This window comes from Mytilus trossulus, chromosome 3 (assembly GCF_036588685.1).
Source record: "Mytilus trossulus isolate FHL-02 chromosome 3, PNRI_Mtr1.1.1.hap1, whole genome shotgun sequence".
Taxonomy (NCBI): Eukaryota; Metazoa; Mollusca; class Bivalvia; order Mytilida; family Mytilidae; genus Mytilus; species Mytilus trossulus.
This window is the reverse complement of record NC_086375.1, coordinates 73,536,116-73,556,458: the sequence shown is the minus strand read 5'-3', so window position 1 is coordinate 73,556,458 and position 20,343 is coordinate 73,536,116. Positions and strand designations below refer to the sequence as shown.

The 20,343-nt window shown below is 32.0% G+C and overlaps 1 protein-coding gene across 1 annotated transcript; it reads right to left on the bottom strand.

Moving 5' to 3' along the window:
• Nucleotides 1-468: 468 nt before the first annotated feature.
• On the bottom strand, nt 469-14,204 carry LOC134712367 (stress-induced-phosphoprotein 1-like). Its single transcript, XM_063573851.1, has 13 exons — nt 14,022-14,204; nt 12,238-12,447; nt 11,788-11,929; nt 10,914-11,064; nt 9,877-10,072; nt 9,034-9,160; nt 8,134-8,236; nt 7,547-7,667; nt 6,677-6,773; nt 3,437-3,598; nt 2,340-2,443; nt 1,846-2,009; nt 469-1,176 (listed from the first exon to the last, which is right to left on the bottom strand). The coding sequence occupies exons 1-13, from the start codon at nt 14,043-14,045 to the stop codon at nt 1,104-1,106; spliced, it is 1,674 nt and encodes a 557-aa protein (XP_063429921.1). The 5' UTR covers nt 14,046-14,204; the 3' UTR covers nt 469-1,103.
• Between the last annotated feature and the right edge of the window lie 6,139 nt (nt 14,205-20,343).

The window sequence follows — 20,343 nt, the reverse complement described above, 5'->3', positions numbered from 1 at the left end:
GCATAGTTTTATTTTGATGACTTAAATTCAATTCTAAAGTCATGAAAGTCTTCATTTATACACTCTTCCATTGTGACTTGGAGATCGAAAATGCCGACCCAAGCTAGACCCAAGCTAAACACACTCGCTGACACATTCATCAAAAGTATGACAAAAAGATACATTGTCCTAATTAAATTACCTAGTTATTAACACCTTTGAAGTCTTTATCATTGTAATTGATTGTAATGACATGATTAACCTGGGGGCAATTACACAGGTGTCATATATGTAATTAACTTGGAGATCAGAAATCGATGAAACAAAATTTAACCAAAACGGCACAAGATAATTTTGGAAAAAGACGTCAGGGCAGAAGGGCGCGGATGAAGGCACCAGGGCGCGGCTGAGGGCACTCAGGGCGCGGCGTCCTTCTATTTTGGGCTAGCAAGACCACTGGTACAAATATTCAAACAACAACATAACACATAACAGAAACAGCATTTTTATTATAAATTCCTCATTATATTCTAGACAATATAGTCAATTCAATCATTTTGTTAATCATTCTTAAAACAATCATGAACTAATCTTACAGAAAAAAATGAATTTTACATTTACAAAAGCTGTCACATAGATATTTTTTTTTTAACTCAACCTATAACAATTCATTTGAAGATTCCTGCACTAATGTTACTAGAAAACATGGATGTGCTTGTCTTTAAACAAAAAAAAAAGTATAATAGTAGTCTGACTGAATTCACGTTTCCCATCTTCTTATGAAGTTTTATTTTCTTAGACCAGTAAAATAATATTTCGACTCTTCTCAGTCATTGTAATGAAAATAAGTAAAATCTATTCCTGAGACAATATATACATATGTATGATGACAATATAATGACAAACAACTTTTTTTAATTGCACAACAGACATACAATATATGATCGGAGAAAACTCTTGAACTTATAATTTAGAAATGAAAATAGAGGCTCATACAGTAACAAACAATTGAATGAAGTAAAATGATTGTTCCCGATAAGAAATACTTTATAGCACTGATGTGATTGTTTATGCAAGCTTGTATAATGGAAACATGTTTGATTTCACTGAAATAACTACATAGGTCAACGAAGAGCAATAATTCCACATTCCATTAACTTTTCTATTTTAGCTGCAACTTCTGGGTTTTGTAAATGTCTGAAATATATAAAATGCATTAAAAATAACTTTGTCTTGAAGGCATAAGGTATGATGCATACTCGATCACTCATCAGACAAGTCAGTAGAATTTTCTAACATCTTTTTTTTTGTTTTGTGTTTTTGGAGAGATAGTCTATGTTTTAGAAATTTGTATATCATTATCAGGACAAGTTATTTCTTTAGAATACAATCTGAACTGGTCATAGAATACTGTGAAGTAATTTAACATATCTTTATCATAAATTTTTACCATTTAATCATTTATGTTTGCAAAGCATGATATTTCCAGATACATAATTTTAAATGATAGTGAAAGATAACTTTCTTGAGGTATATGACTACTATTTTTAAAAAAAGACAAAATGATGTAAACTTTTTCAGATAATTTTTCTTAAAATTTTAAAAGTGATGGTACAAAATAATTATGTATATGCTTTTTTAAATGGTTTCTTTATACTCTTGGAAATGCAATTAAAAAGTTATATTCAAAGCCTTGAAATAAAACAGAGCTGGAATTGCAATATTAATATAGTTTATTGGAGATCTGTATTGAATACTGGACACAAAATGTGACTATTTTGATATTTAGGCTGTTAAACTGGCTTTCTACCAAATTCTTTTGCTTTCAAAATAATTTTTAGCTGCATCTAGTCTTTTCAGACTTACTCTCTGACGGCCTTTGGATCTTTTTCCATTTGCTGAAGAATTAACTGCATGGCTGGATCCTTGAGGATTTGTGTTACTTCTGGGTCAGCCATGGCTCTCTTACGTACAGCCTCAGGGTCATTTCCTTCTGCCATCCTTGAATCTCTGTATCCTTGATTTGCTTCCTAACAATTCAAATTAAGTCATGAAAATATGATTTTAAGCACTGCAGGCCTCTTAAGAAAAAGTTTAATTTCAGAGGAAAGTCTGTGACTGAAATCTACAAATGTATGCAAGTGGCTGAATTGCTCATCTGATAAAATATGCATTAACATAAAAATCCAAATATAAACATTTTAAGAAATTTTCTATCAATTTAGAACAAGAAGAGTTTGATTTCAATGAAAAAATTTCATATATTTTCCCCAACTGTTGTCAGGAAGAAGTTTTCAATCTGATATTTTGCAATTATGACCACCAGATGTGTGTCATCTTGACTAGCTAAATTTATTTACCTCACAGTTTGGATCAAGGTCTAATGCTTTCAGGTATGACTGAGCAGCCTTTGATGGTTCTTTCATGGCATAAAATATACTTCCTTTTCTCAAATAACCTTTAACTAAAATAAACAATGGACTGATTAAGTACATTGTTTATACATTATAAGTTTTTAAAATGGCTTATTTTCATCTTCTAAAAGTGAAAAGCAATATCTGACTAATATTAACTAATATTTGGTCATTTTTATCTCTGCATAGATCTACTATAGTATTAACTAATATTTGGCCATTTTTATCTCTGCATCTTTTTATTTTTGGTTTTCAATGCCATTTGCTTCTTGGGACAACTGTTTTATTTCTCAAATTATATTCTATTTTTATTTACTTATGGCTTAAACTTATGCCTAATCAAAAATGTTCATAAAAAATTTAATGCCAGTCAAGAGATTTCACCTTAAATCAAACATTTTGAAGAATTACATAATATGAACAGCTATATTACAATGTATTAGCAACTGTGATAGTAACCTTTAACCTTCAGTCAGATAAAAAAAATCAATTAGCTTTTTCCCTTTCTTTTTATCATTTGTATTAGTTTTACCATGGAAATAATACTTCCATGGTTTTACTTAATATAACAATAATGTCAGTCATGTTGAACATGATTTTTAAGTACTTGTTATTAACTCTGCATGAAATTAAATAGAAAATTGTATCTTGTGATATTCAAGGTTATATAATTAGTCTCTGACCAAGAAATGCATTAAAACAAGTAAAAAAACGTTTTCTTGTTTTGAGTTGTCTCAGTCATGATTTATCCTACCTTGTCTTGTGTTGTCTGTTTTGAGTTGTCTGTTTTGTGTTGTCCAAGATCTTAAGTCTTCCCTTACCTTGTCTCTGTATTATTTATTTCTGATATTCAAATGCTCTTTTAGCAGATTCACTCATCTGCAAGTTGTAAATTACCTGAATTATTTACACTTGTAAGCTTAACTTATGGTACTAATGAAGACTTTTCTGTTAAAAAACAACACCCAAAAGTTCTACAGATGTGCAAAGTTCCATGTGTTTCTTAACAGCCATTATCATTAAACAACATGATCTATACTTACTAAATTTGGGATCTAATTCTATACATTTATCTGCATCTTTGAGAGCCAGATTAAATTCCAGTAATTTTGTATAGCATGCTGCTCTGTTGCTGTAGAGTTTAGCATCGTCTGGGTTTCTCTTTATTGCTTCATCATAATGTTTCTTAGCTGTTGGATAGTCACCTGAAACATACATGTTTGTGATGCATAAGAATACTTGACCTCAATAAGGAAGACTAACAAATTCTATCTCAGATACTTGTAGTACTCTGACCCATGATGGGCATGCTGAGGTCTGATGGTTTGATGCTGAAATGGGATGGTGACATTATTGTATTTTCTATGTGTTTCATGTTATTAACCTTAACTAGGGACATATATAGACTATCTCATCTTAGCAAAATGACCATCGCACTTTAGGTAAGACCATCACACTTCAGTGTGACCATAGCACCTCTGAGTCCTACATATATAATATTGTAATGCCGACATTCCCCCCTTTTTATAGTAAACCTATGTCTGTATAGTTTCTCGAAATTATTGAGGATAAAACGATAGATGTTAGTGAGATGTCCAGACCTGCCAACTTTTGAAAATCTGCATGGGGGATTTAGCGCGCAACAAGATTTTTAAGGGTTACAATTTTAGCGACTTTTCTGTGAGCATTGTTTTTTACTCCTAAAATAGTCTAAGTTCTCTTCTTTTTTTCTTTGGTATACTAATGATGAGCTTGTAGGCCTTGGTTACTTTTTTTGGCATGATTCTTGTGCTATTAAATTATAAAATTGACAAAATAACTGAGGAATAGAGAAAATGGCATTAAAAATAAAGGATTCAAAGTAGAGTCCCACCCCCTTTCCCCCCTCCAAAGACCTTCTTATCTATGAACCTTGACTCAAAACACCTAAAACTACATGTCCTAAAGCAAGGACTTGTATACGTCCCTGCCTAAAGTAAGAAGGATGAAGACAGATTTTGATTTAGTCTTACTCATGGTCTTTATATCAGTATCAATGAGAAAATGGATTAAATTTGAGTTATCTTTCTTTGTATTCAGAGGTGCTCTTACCTGCGGAGGCTTATACAGTAACACAGTAGAAGTGTATACAAAATGGCGTCGATTTTAGATCAACAGACACACGATGTCTGGTTTCAAAAATTAAACAAATTTCAAGATAAACGATGTTTTCTTGAGAGTTCTTTACAGATCTCATCTTTCAATTAATTATGATTTTGCTGTGGAACTACGGCAAATGTTGCAAATTGTGCTTGTATGATAAATTGAATAACATTGAAAGGCTGTTTGACCAAATTTATACAAATTAATTTTGAGGATTGTTAAGACCCATTAGGTAATCTGATTACATACAACCACTAATTATGACACCTGTTACCTGTTGTGACTGTTGATTAGCATTAGGTCATTAACTTGTCATAATATGTACCCAGGTAAAATGATTGATTTTTTAAAATTGATCAGAAAAACTTCAAAATCGGTAAACAATAATTTTTTCAGGTATATTTGTTGAAAATCGGGATTTTGACTAATTTTACAATCCCGATAACGGGATTCGGGTTGAGGGGTAAAAATCGGGATGATACCGCGAAAATCGGGATAGTTGGCAGGTCTGGATGTCTAATGTTACAAGTAGTGTAAAACTTGTCATTGTTATTTTGGCTGTTGTTTTCATGATACGACAGATTTGTGTATGTTAGTTTGTTAAGAAGTTTAAGTTCACGTACTGATTCCGTATTTTCGCGGTAGTTACCTTATTATACAATAAACTGAAATAAAACTGTTCTAATGATCTACTAATAAATTTAAAGTCGAAACCCATCTTTATTGATGAAGATCAATCGTTGTTTACAAACAGTATCAATATTACGGGAGTTTCCCTAATATGATCCATGGTTGCCGATTGGTAAACAATATGTAACAAGCTCTGTCATTGGTCAGTCGAAAGTATAAATACCAAAACAACAACAGAAACAACGGAGTGTTTGGTTGACAAGAATGGGTAGTGTCAAACTTTAATAAATGCTGGAATATGTAGCTTATTGAACGTTACCTTAATTTAAGGTTGTCGGTGCTGGTGCAAACTTTAGGTGCCAAATCGGGGGCAAATCCTTGGTGCAAACTTTAGGTGCCAAATCGGGAGCAAATCCTTGGTGCAAATATTTATTGGTGCAAACTTTAGGAGCCAAATGGGAGCAAATCCTTGGTGCAAATATTTATTGGTGCAAACTTTAGGAGCCAAATGGGAGCAAATCCTTGGTGCAAATATTTATTGGTGCAAACTTTAGGAGCCAAATGGGAGCAAATCCTTGGTGCAAATATTTATTGGTGCAATTGATGGTTTAGGTGTAATTCCTGGGTGTAAATATATTGCTTGGAGCAAATAATGTTTTAGGTGAAAATCCTTGGTGTAAATATTGCTTGGTGCAGATAAATATATAGTTTTGTGCAACTTGTTTTGTTAGGTGAAATTCCTAGGTGACAAACTTTAAGAAAGTCAAGTATTTAATATTTATTACGGAAGCTTTATGGTAGGAACGATTTTGTGATTACCTATAAAGAATTGTTGATTGTTGATTGTATTTATTATGTCTTAAGGAATTGAGACTTATTATAAACTGTGGGTTAGTGAATCTGGTTGATATACTTTAATGTGATCGAGTTTAGCGCTACACATTGGTAGTTTAATAATATTTAGATAGTGACAGAGTAAAAGTCTCTGTTTAGGTTAGTTATAGATAAGACCAACCATACTAGGAACCGGACTAGGCCAGGAACAGAGCTGTACCACTACCAGTCCAGCATTTTTATAAATAATAATAAAGCATCTAAACTGTTCTATTTCATGTATTTTATTTCACGAATATTTAGTAAATATACAGTAATAACAAAACAAATATAAAATCAATATCGGTAGAGTGTTTTGGTCGACGGTAAACCAACTAGACGTCGACCCTAATATTTTATCCTAATATACATACACACAATAAAAAGATCCCTTTACTTTATGTTCATTGTGTTCTCTGGTGTCCGACTCTAGCACCCGAGAGGCAGTGTTACAATATAACGTAGTACAATAGAATACTAGTAGGAATATAGGTATATAAATAGGCTAAATCACAGATTTTTGTGTTTGTAAGATGTGCTGAATTAATTAATTGTAATGTGTATTTGGTCAATGACCGAGTCCAAAGTTGTGTATGGTAACTTTTGTCATTTGTCATAATATATCATCTGTAACTTACCTTTCTTGAAATAGTCATTTCCTAAAGTTTTGGCTTCTAATGATTTTTCAGGATCTATATACTTCAGTCTTTCATCTTCTTTTATCTTTTTATCCAGCTGTCAAAAAAATTAATAATTTTTTCACTGAAGTCCATTCATATACTGTAAAGTACTTTAATTCATGGGTATCAATTTTCGTGGTTTGAGCAACATTTACATGTTGGTGGGTTTTTAAATTTGTTTTCTTAAATATTTTTTTTTTTTTTAAATAATGAAAAATTGAGGACATGAAATGAACACTTTATCATAGAATATCAATGATTTTTGACATCAGTGAATCACATTGTGAGTAAGCACTGAAGGGTAATGATTGCTTCAATTTTAAAGATGACTTTAACAGTGAAATCATTGATATTTTTAACAGATGTTAGATTTCTGCACCTTAGATTTGTAGTAAACAATAGTGAATAAATAGTGATAATAAATAAACATTATGGTGAAAGTAGCAATATTGTAACAATCAATCATTGTAGTAATGAACAAGCTCTTGTGTCTTGTCTCAACACTTCTCCACCCTTCTGTCAATTTTAAAACCAAGACTTTCTTTTAAGTTACTGAAATGAAGGATCAGTTAATAAAGGTAAATCAGTATATTTGTGGGATACCAATTTTCATGGATTTCATAGGAACAGGTGTCAACAGGTGTCAGAACCACAAATTAAAAAAATTAACGAGGTATACATCTCCTATAGGCTTGTATGCAGACATTTGCCAAAAAAAAATAATCAGTTCTTCTTTCTTTTATCTGGGATAGAACCATGTCTCATATAGTAAGTCAATATTTAGTTGGTTTTTTTTTAAAGTTTTTTAAGTCTGAAAGTTAAACTAACCACTTGGACTATTTTTTGTATTTCTGGGTTTCGATGTTCTGATAACGATTTGTTCAGGTATCTCAATGCACTTTCATTGTCTTCTTTTTTCATAAAAGCTTTCCCTGCTCTAGCAAGTGCCCTAAAACAAAACAATACTAAAAGTTAACATTCATGCTAAATAAGACAGAGTCAATGGGTTAGAATGCATAGCACATAATCCTGCTATGTTTCTTAATATGTATAAAAAAACAGTTACAACTATATAACAATGAACTCGTACAATTTCTAAACTACACGATATACTAGTTACTTTTCATTTTTTCAGAGTCATCTTAAAAATGGTTTAATTATCCTATTGAATGGTCAAAAGTTCTTATGTCATTCATTTTTCATGGTTAGATAATCAATCAGCAACTATATGCACCAAAAAAATATTCAGTTTCCACAATCATACTTCTATTTAAATTATGCCACACTGTACTAAATAAACTATAATAAAATTGAGAATGGAAATGGGGAATGTGTCAAAGAGACAACAACCCGACCGTAGAAAAAAAACAACAGCAGAAGGTCACCAACAGGTCTTCAATGTAGCGAGTACTCACTTGGCAATTAATGTATAATCTGCTCGGTTTTCTCTTCCTATATTAATAGCTTCCTCTGATGTTTCAATACATTTATCATATTCCTTCATTTCAAAATATACAGCTGCAATGAAAATCACATCATTTATATACAATAAATTGGAGAGAAACTATCATCTTAGTGGCCAACTATCACCAAATACACAGATTTTTATACATTTAAACAAGCAGCTCACTTGGAATCTATACATTATAAATATCATATTCACTTAACCTGTGTACAAGTTTGACAAGTTGAATATACTTATAACCTTGTCCCCACAAGTCAATTAAATCTTGTGAGAGTATTCCTCTCCACAAATACTTTATGCTGATTGTTGTTTTCATTTAAATAAAGGCAACAGAAGTATACTGCTATATGAAATTCATAAATTGATTGAGAAAAAACGGATTACAAACTAAAGCTGAGGGAAACACATCAAATATAAGAGAACTATTACACAACAGAAACACAACACTCATATGTAACACACACAGAAACAAACTATAACCCATTCTCCAGCTATACCATCTATGATTGCAACAGTCATTCTTTTATAGCACATCTGACCCTCCATAATTTTCAGAAATATGTGAACAGTAGCAAAAATCAGAGAAAATTACAAGTTTAGATATATACTTTTCTTTTTTTTATTGTAAATCAATTTTATGTAAAATGGTTTTTTTTAAAGATGGAAGTCTTATTTATACTAACGATTATGATTTTTTTAATCTACAATAGATAAATGTTTGCACTTTCATTCTTTCTCATCCCGGGTGAAATTGATTAAAAATTTAGACCATAACCTTATACAGATTATAAAGTCTGCCTGAGATAAAAGCTTATGTTGGAAAATGTATCAATTGTTTGAATATGCCTACCGGCTTTGTTATTTCTAAAAGTAATGTCTGTGGGATCTAATTCTATAGCTTTATCATAATGTACAATAGCTGTTTCAAAGTCTTTCTTTTTGTATGCTTCATTTCCTTTCAGTTTTTCTTCTTGAGCCTACAAAATATTAAACTTGTTAAAAATACAACAACATATTTAAAATATCAAAATTTATCAAATTTTGGGCCAAGTTCGGATTAAACTCAAGTACTGACTCTAGTTCCATATGAACCGTAAATAATTTTGAAGAGTAAGGACTCTAGATTACTGGAAATACAAGGCCCCTATTCTGAATATGTTTACATTCAAATTTGATTGGATCAACGTCATAACATCCGGGATATCAAGTTGATCTCTAGTAACCCTGCCACAATCCAGGGCTCATTGAGTTCTAATGGCGGGAAAGCTATATCCAATCATAACAGGAGTTATATATGACCATGTAAATCCTATCTACTCTAGATATCCATCCGAACTTGGCCTTAGATACATTATATATCTGAATAAAAGTATTGAATTTTCCTAGAATTTATAAGCAATATTTTTTTATCAAATAAGACTCCCAGCTGATGAATTGAAATAGGATTACAGCCGTTTTTGTTTAAAGCTACTCAAAGAATGATATACACATACATTTAAATATATCATTCTATGCTCAAATATATATCTCAAACTCTCACCCTTACAGAATGCTGTGTTTATAAATATTAAAAAAAAACAAAAACATTTACCACTAACAATGACTAAAGTACCATGCTAAAAACATTTTTTAAATTCATTTCTGCTTTCTTTAATTTCAGGTTTATAAATGACATTCATGACTTTAGGTCTACCTGTGAATTAGGTTGGTTATCAGGTACAGAATTATAATGATTTTGGGAGTTTGAATTTGATCTTTGAGAAGGCATAGAAGTTTGTTCTGGCATTGCTTCTGTATCTTTGTCTTCACTTGCATCAGCTTGTTTTTGTTCTAAATCAAAGCCAAGTAAAACACCTAATGTCTGAATAATTCTAGGATCTTGAAAGCTTCTGAAAAGAAATAAAATACAGACATGTAATACACATTATTAATCTGTGGGTGCAATTCTTTATGTCATTTATTATTTAATGCTGTAATTTTCAATAAACCTGCTTCCTAACTATCTATCACTATCCTATGGCAATGTTTTTATACCCGTAGCCAGGGGGTTCGGACGAACCCCCCCCCCCCCCCCCCCCCCCTCCCTTGAAATCTAATAAGCACTGTTAAAGTCGATGTTCTGTTCGAATTGTGACTGTTAAAGTCGAGTTTGTGAGTCAAACGAATCCCCCTTTGGAAATTCCTGGCTACGGGCCTGGTTTTATTTTGTATGCAACACATTAGGATTTTGCAATAAGGTCCTTCAGTCTATATACTTTTTAACTAAGTTCCTTAACTCTTACCTGTTTACTATTGATTGTTCTAACCATAGTTACAAATAAAAACTGCTTCCATATTTCTAATTATGTCAGCCAATAAAATGAAACAGTGTCATGTTTTATGAAGGCTTAACTACAAGTAGCACATGAGCTTAACTTTATCTATCACAACCCTTGGCAAACGAAGATGTTTTTTTTTTTTAAAGAAACCAGATTTAATACTATGGAAAATTGGTCAATAAAATCTTCAATTATTGTCTTATGGCTATTATAGAAAAAAAACTGCAGGGGCGCAAGACATCTTCTTAAAATGTAGTGTAGTTTAAAATAAGTCTGTATAAGTATAATAATGGAAATGAACTCAAAATACTGAGTAAAACTTTTCCAGGAAGTGTGTGTGCGCCACTATGAGGTGATGAGAAAAAGGTGCCTTTAAACCCATGGACACATTTAATTTTGAAATAGCCCTTACTGTAAACTATTGGGATTCTGTTGAAGTAATTGTATCATCATTTTGTAATCTGGCTGTTTTAAATATTCTCTTGTCTTTGGATTGGCTTCTAATCGTTGCATTATATCTGGAGCGGCAAAAGGATTCCCTAAAGGCTGACTACCTGATGGTCCTGTCAAATAAAAATAAGTCATAACAAACAATGTTCATTTTATTCCTAACATAAAATAAGATCACATACAGCATCAAGCATAATTATTGACACTTATAATATTGTTATTGGTATAAATATATATATACATTTATATAACAAATGGTGTAGCATTCTTCTTTTTTCATTGGACGGTATATATAAAAATGTCTGCTCTATTGTTGGGTTGTTTTTTCTTTGACACTTTTCCTATTTCCATTGGACCCTAATGTAGACCATTTTGAAAACAGGACCAAATATTGAGATTCAAAATACATGGTTAGATTTGGCATATCAAGGAACCCAAATAATTAAATTTTTGGTGAAATCAAACAAAGTTTAATTTTGGCCCCTAATTCCTAGACTGTTGGGACCAAAAACTCCCAAAATCAATCCCAATCTTCCTTTTGTGGTCATAAACCTTGTATTTAAGTTTCCTAGATTTCTATTTCTTTATACTAAAGTTATAGTATGAAAACCAAGAAAAATGCTATTTGTGCCCCTTTTTAGCCCCTAATTCCTAAACTGTTGTGACAAAAAAAAACAAAACCACTCCCAACCTTCTTTTAGTGGTTATAAACCTTGTATAAAATTTCATTGATTTCTATTTACTTAAACTAAAGTTATTATCCAGAAATCATCTGACAACGCTGACGACGACGTTGATTCCAAAAATGATTGTATCTAAGGCAAATGCAAAATTACCTGACAATTTACTCTGTGCATCCTCCAAACCATTTTTTAATTGTGCATTTTCAGGGTCAATCTTTAATCCTTCCATAAATACTGAAGCTGCTTCTTCATATCTGTTCAAATAACAGAGGGCTGTGCCTTTCCTGGAGAAACCCTATATAAAAATTACTCTGTATTTAATAAACTTGTTGAACCACCTTATTATGAACAATGTGTGTCTTGAAATACAAAAGCTATAACCTGGCATTTAGAAATTAAACAAGAACATTTTGTTTGACATGAACAGAAACGAATCATTCTTTCCCCATATTTACTTAAACAATGTTAAACGTCACATGGTGATTTTGAGAACAGGTTATAAATTAGAAGTCACATTCAGATAGACTCCAGATTGACTCTAGATTCCAATATAAAAATTGTCTATGGAATTTTTTGGTATATTAAATAACATCTATTCCTTACCTTTGCCCAATCTGGTTTTATTTCTATTGTTTTGTCAGCATCCCCAAGTGCTTCAAGGTATCGTGCAGCTTTAGTGAGTGCTGCAGATCTGTTACTATATAGTACATGGTTTTCAGGATCTAATGCTATGGCCTCTGTATACTTCTTTATTGCCTCCTCAAAGTTGGAAGATTCTAAAGCCTTATTTCCCTCAGATTTAAGATCATTCACCTAAAATGTGTAGTGTGTTGTATCCTTTCATTTATAAAACCGGTTGCCTTTTCCTTTTAGATTATCATTTATTAAAATAGGCTGAATCAGCAAAATGTCAAACCATTAGAATTATTGAATATATATAATTTGAGTAAAAACAAATAACTATTGAGCATGAAAATATACATTCATAACATTATTACTATCTACACTGTAACAATCACACAATATTTTGTTATGAAAAAAAGTAATACACAAAATTGGCTGATATTAAAACTTGTTCTACCATACTGATGATAAAAATGTCATTACCATGGTTACAGCTTCCTGTCAATAAAAAATAATGGCAGTAGGTCAAATTTTTACTTTTTCTTACACAAATCATTCATAAAAATTATGCATTTACCCCATCTACACACCTAGTAATTTCCCCATACATACAAGGACAATCCCCAACCCAATACAAAGGAAGTGCTAGGACATTGGGTATCAAGTCCTTTCGGGCCGAATACACTTAATCACTCTACATTTTCGCCCACAAAGTCCGTTCGCGCCTCATTTTTATTCAAACTTTATTAAATTTATAGATATTTTTTATATGTATATACCAAATAATTCTATTTTCTTTAATGATTAATTATTGAATGTTCTTTAAGTATAAGATTACTTGCTAATTGGTATTTATACACAGCTAAATTTGGTGTTATTGTTGAGTGTTCAAAAATCATGATTGTTGTTTTAACTTGCTTTGATGTTAATACTGCATGTAATAAGCTTTTACCATGATAGATAGTGTACCTCCACCCCAAAAAACCATTGTCAGAATCCAAATTCCTTTTGAAACAATGAAAACAAATGTTTATAGCAATATGCTTATGCTTATGCTAACCATTTATTAAACACAAACAAAAAGTTGTCAGAATCACACTTGATTTAAATATTAGAAACCATGAAAAAATATATATTTTTAGCAATACACTTAAAATGACTTACCAAAACTCAATTTCAAATTATTAAAACACAAAACCAATAAAACATGGGCGCAATTGTGAAGGGTGTTAACAGACTTGGGTATGAACAGACCCAGATTCAGACATTGGAAAGTCGGTTTTTATGGTAGAGGAAGCCGAGAATCAGGAGAAAACCACTGCAACACTCAGCTGAAACAGAAAAGTTTCTTTGCCACAAGTTGAGGGAGGTAATAAACAGATTTGTTTCATTCACCAAAATGAGTTATAATAAGGGTAACTTTTTAATTAGCAATCTGATCGACTTTTGGCTGGAACAACATGAAATATATATCATAAACCAGGAACATATATTGTTCCCAGCATAAACCTGTTTGGGTTACTCTGATACTGATAGTGATAGCTTTACACGAATTGCGACTCCGTGGTTTCATGTCAAATCAACGTGGCATTTTCACGTGAGCTAAAAGTTAAAAGTTTGTATTTACATTTTTTTCATTGATATGTGTGCTAGGTGCCGGTTTTCCACTTTGTGTAAAACACGTGCAGGCAAATCCAACAGAATTCGTTGAGGTTAACCATACTCATAGCATAAAACTGGTTGTCTCTTCAATCTAATCTTACCCTTTTCTGATTTTCGGATGACATATTCCTACAGCTACAGTGTTTTCCTGTGTTTTCTCAATTATTGAAACCGAATTTTCTAGAGTCCTTCGTACTTTATCGGAACTCACCTAGCATTATCTATAGGCTTTTGTCGACTGATTCCCTGAATAGAAAAATTTCTTCCTACAGAAAAGAAGGAACAGTATATTTACCTCCCTTTGATAATTCGGAACACTTTGGTAGTTTTCCTCAATAGAAACGATTTGCAACTTAGTCTATACCTATGATATGCGCATTAGAATAATTTAAAATAGATCATTTAAATGCGCATATTACATACAAAAATAACTCTCGCCCCTTGAATACCAAAACCTATACAATACCAATACCAATACCAATACCAATACCAATACCAATACCAATACCAATACCAATACTTTAATATACAATACCAATACTTAAATATACAATAACAATACCAATACAATACCAATACCAATACCAATACCAATACCAATACCAATACCAATTCCAATACAATACCAATAAAATACCAATACAATACCAATACAATACCAATACAATACAATAATAATATAAATATCAATACCAATACCAATACCAATACCAATACCAATACCAATATCAATACCAATAACTTCGATATTTTTTTGGTAGGGGTGTGCCATTTTTGCCTCAAAAAACGTACCCATTTTAATATAACATTCACTGAAATTCAGTACCTATATATAGTCATATAAATATTTAAGAGAGAATGACCGTTACTTATATACAATATTTAAAATATGACCCATGCTTATAAGCACTAACTCATCATCACTCATAATTCATAAATATACCAGCTACCCTTAAGTTTTTATATATGAATTGACATCGTTTGGTGCACATATATTTTATAATGTAAGATTCTCAATTGCATATTTATATATGATATGGTATAAATCAATATACAGTTATCAAACGTAAATGCATTTTAATATAGGATGTCATTAAAAAGGAGGGTCATTGTTATATTAAATCTCGCAAAATTATGACCCATATTTTTAGCACATCCCCTTATATCCAATAATAGGAAGTTACCCCCCCCCCCCCCCGTAGAATTGGAAATGGGAATTGGAATCGAATATGTATAGGAACTGGAAAAAGAAACGAAATAGAAATTAGATGTCAATTGATTACAATTTTCTAAGTCAATGACGATGTCAAGGTCAATGACGATGTCAAGGTCAAGGTCAAGGTCACTGTCTATGTCAATGTCAATTGCAATGCAAATGACAATGTCAATGCTAATAGGAATAGGAATAAAAGAGGAATAGGAAAAGGAATTAGAATATGATTATGACTAGGAATTGGAATTGGAATTATAATTGAAATAGGTTTTGGAATAGGAATAGGAATAGGAATAGGAAGTGGAATAAGAATGGGAAGAAATAGGAATAGGAATAAGATGTCAATTGATTACAATTTTCTAAGAATGGAAATGGGAATTGGAATAGAATATGTATAGGAATTGGAATAGGAAACGAAATAGAAATAGGATGTCAATTGAATACAATTTTCTAAGTCAATGACGATGGCAAGGTCAATGTCAATGTCAATGTCAATGTCAATGTCAATGTCAATGTCAATGTCAATGTCTATGTCAATGTCGATTGCAATGCAAATGACAATGTCAATGCTAATAGGAATAGGAATAAAAGAGGAATAGGAATAGGAATTAGAATATGATTATGATTATAAATTGGAATTCGAATTATAATTGAAATAGGTTTTGGAATAGGAATAGGAATAGAAATAGGAATAGGAAAAGGAACAGGAAAAGGAATAAGAATGGGAAGAAATAGGAATAGGAATAAGAATAAGATGTCAATTGATTACAATTTTCTAAGAATGGGAATGGGAATTGGAAAAGAATATGTATAGAAATTGGAATAAGAAACGAAACAGAAATAAGATGTCAATTGATTACAATTTTCTAAGTCAATGACGATGTCAATGTCAATGTCAATGTCAATGTCAATGTCAATGTCAATGTCAATGTCAATGTCAATGTCAATGTCAATGTCAATGTCAATGTCAATGTCAATGCAAATGACAATGTCAATGCTTATAGGAATAGGAAAGGGAATAAGAGGATGATTCTGATTATGAATTGGAATTGGAATTATAATTGAAATAGGTTTTGGAATAGGAATAGGAATAGGAATAGGAGGAATAAAAGAGGAATAGGAAAAGGAATTAGAATATGGTTATGATTAGGAATTGGAATTGGAATTATAACTGAAATATGTATTGGAATTCGAATTATAATTGAAGTAGGTTTTGGAATAGGAATAGGAATAGAAATAGGAATAGGAATAGGAAAAGGTAAAGGAAAAACAAAAATATCTGCATTCGCATGGGAACAAACTGTTCCCCTCTTCGTGTCGACTTATTCCTTTATTCACATGAGGCTGACTTCTCATAGGAACTTCTTATGAAGAATGAAATTTTGTGATGCTAAAAAATCACAAGATGGTATTGACAATTATATTGAAACTTTAACTACTCAGTTAACGGATATTGTTGCTCCATTTTTTAGAAGTACCAGTAATAAATCTATTGACTGTCAACGTACGAGCCGAAAATTTGTATGTAAAACTACTGATAAGCCATGGTTCAATTGTGAGTGTAAAAGGCTTCGTCATGTTTATTTAAGTGCGTTGAATCTATACTATTAAACGAGAAGACCTCATTTTGGGTGTCGCTTCTCTTCTTTCCACAATAAATTATTCATCATGCCTCTGTGTCCTATGGGTACAGTGCATAATCGCATTTGTCATCCATTCATATGATTATTTAGATTTAGTTATTTTGGGTGAAAAACGAGAAAATAGACGTCCGGATATGTTTCCGTCATTGGGCGAAATTTCAAGTCAGATTAGACTTCCGGTTTGCGTTATCTTTTTACTTTGAGTATTTTCTGTCTGATATCATTTTCAAGTTTACTATCCACGGCAGTCACAGGGTTTATTTGATAGAGAGGGTCTGAATAATATATCAATGACCGCTGTGGATCAATTATTAAACTGAGAATTGACTGTCAAAAGAAAATACACTTCGGGACGTCTGAAACGGGTGATTTTAAGATCGAAATTTCAGGATTGACCATTAATTATTAAACTGAGAATTGACTGTAAAAAGAAAATACACTTTCGGGACGTCTGGAACGGGTGTTTTTAAGATCGAAATTTCAGGATTGACCATTTCGGGATCCGGGATTTCTGTTTTCGAATTTCGGGATGTCGAGATATTTAATTTGTATAATAAATTCAGAACCTCGAGATTTCATGTTTTTAAGCCCGGGATATTGGGATCAGGGCCCCTCTGCAGTGGCGGATCCAGAAATTTTCATACGCAGGGACCCGTTGACTGCCTAAGAGAGGCCCGCTCCGGTCATGCTTCAGTGATTCCCTATATAAGCAACCAATTATTTTCCAGAAATTGGGGGGGGGGGGGTGTCCCCTAAATCCACCTCTGCCCCGACCTCCCTTCAATGAATGTTCATAATATACAGATAAGCGCTAAAAATATTCATGTGTCATTAAAATTAATAGAGAACAAACAAACAAAAAAAAAGGATTTTTTTGTGGAAAAAGGAGGAGCCGGGCTAGAAAAACAATTATCTTGTCCCAAATTACCTATGACTTTTGCTATCTTTTCTGAAATTCTCAAGTCACTAAATGTTTTACAAAAAAAAAGAAGATGTGGTATGAATGCCAATGAGACAGCTCTCCACAAGAGACCAAAATGAAACCGAAATTAATATTTGAAGGTCACCTATATTCGGTGAAAAGCTCATTAGAGCTTATGTTTGTATTGTTTGTCAACATGCCGAATCCAAATAAAGTTTTACTTACTTACTTACTTACTTACTTTCACCTTACGGCCTTCAACAATAAGCAAAAGCCGATACTGCATAGTCTGATATAAAAGGCCCCGAAATGACAAAGTGAAACAATTCAAATGAGAAAACTAACAGCTTTATTTATGTACAAAAAATGAACGAAAAATAAATATCACTAAACCACTGAACTGGAATGTTCATAATACATGTAAACTAAATGTATTTTCATAATGAAATTAATAGAAAACAAACTTGAAATGGGAAGGAGGATTAAAAAACATTTTACTGTCCCCAAGTACCTATGACTTTTGATACTTTTCCTGAAATTCTCAAGTCGTTAAATCTTTTACAAAATTCTTCCTATACAACACTTTACATCCTTTCAAATACGCTATGAATGCCCGCGATTTCGCGGGTGTGTTCTAGTATATTTAATAAGAACAAAATAGCAGAAAATCATCAGAGACTTATCTCTACAAAGAGACAATACAAAGTGTTCGAAAATAAGTTAAAACGGCAGTATGAACATCAAGAAGGTGACATGCTTGAGCATCTACGTAAAAGCGACCCTAAAAAGTTTTATAGAATGTTCCAAAAGAAGCGCGCTAACAATACAAAAGTGCCCCTTTCGTCATTTTTTGAACATTTTAAAGAGTTATCATCAAGTAACACTCCAATAGTCCATGACTCACAGAGTATACAAGACACTACATACGAAGAACTTGACCGTGTTATCACGCAGGACGAAATTTTGAAATGTATTTCCAAATTGAAACGTGGGAAAAGTTATGGAATTGACGAGATTCTGAACGAAATGTTAATTGAATATAAGGATGTGCTGATTCCCTTCTTAGAGGAAATGTTCAACAGTCTTCTGGTTACTTTCCGACAACATGGACAGTTGCGATACTTGTTCCAGTTTTTAAAAAAAAGGCGATCCGTCTGGCCAAATTGTTCACGTCCATTATGCATATGAGATTATTACTTCTGGTCCGATACCTATAACATTATAACTGATGCACAGTTTGGATTTCGGCCGGGCAGCAGTACAGTTGATGCGATGTTTAGTTTATTTTAAAACTGTCATTCAAAAAACACTCTCCAGTAAGAATCGTTTGTATTGCTGTTTTGTAGACTACAAACAGGCGTTTGATACAATATGTAGACTGAATTTATGGTTGAAATTGTCAAAAATTGGTATAACAGGGAAACTTTTATCATTTCTAAAATCAATGTATTCAAATGTAAAATCATGTGTACGAATTGATGGTTTTTATTCAGAGCAGTTCACGAGTACAGTTGGCTTAATGCAAGGGGAAGTACTCTCTCCAATCCTTTTTTCATTATACGTGAACGATTTTGAAATGGAATTTTTAAATACTTAGTAACGGTAATGTACCGTATGAAGTACAGGAATTGTCTCTATTTTTGCTTATGTATGCCGATGATATGATACTATTTTCTGATTCTGTAAAAGGTTTACAAGATATGTTGGACACACTTTTATTGTACACTCAAAAATGGGGTTTAACTGTGAACAATGCTAAAACAAAAATTATGGTATTTAGAAATGATGGTAATATGAGGGTTGAAGAAAAGTGGTATTTTGATGGTAGTTTTATTGACATTGTTGATGAATTTTGTTATTTAGGTATTCTGTTGAATTATAACAGAACATTTTTAAAAACTCAAAAACAATTAGCTGAGCAAGGCAGGAAAGCTGTGTTTGCCTTGAAATCAAAAGTGCCATCCTTATATTTGAATGTTTTCACGTACCTTAATTTGTTTGATACATATATATGTAGTATTTTATGCTATGGTAGTGAGATATGGGGCTTTCATAAAGCTCCGAATATTGAAAAAGTTCAGTTAAATTTTTGCAAAAATATTTTAGGTGTCAAACAATGTACAACAAATGTAATGGTGTATTATGAGCTTGGTAGATATCCTTTGATATATTAGAGATTGTATGATATTACAAGATAATGGTTTAAACTTTTATCAACTACATATTGTATTCTTGAAAATTGTTACAAAGAGCAGGTACGGAATCAATATAATAACAGAAATAGTAAGATTTATCAACTGAAGTATTTATTGTTTAATTTGGGTCTGAATGACTTCTGGTATAACCAAGATAATTTAGTTGTAAATGACACTCTTAAGTATTTTGTCAAAACTAGAATATTTGATCAAGCTAATCAATATTTGAATCAATTATTGGATGGCTCGCCAAAGTGTTTTTTTATATAAATACTGTGTAAATAATGTTCGTTTACAATTTTACCTTACTAAACATGTGAATTTTAGAGTGTATCTAACTAGAATAAGATTGTCTTCACATAACTTATTTGTTGAAACAGGACGATATCACGGGGTTAATAGATCAGAAAGAAAATGCACTCTCTGTACTTTAAATACGATAGAAGACGA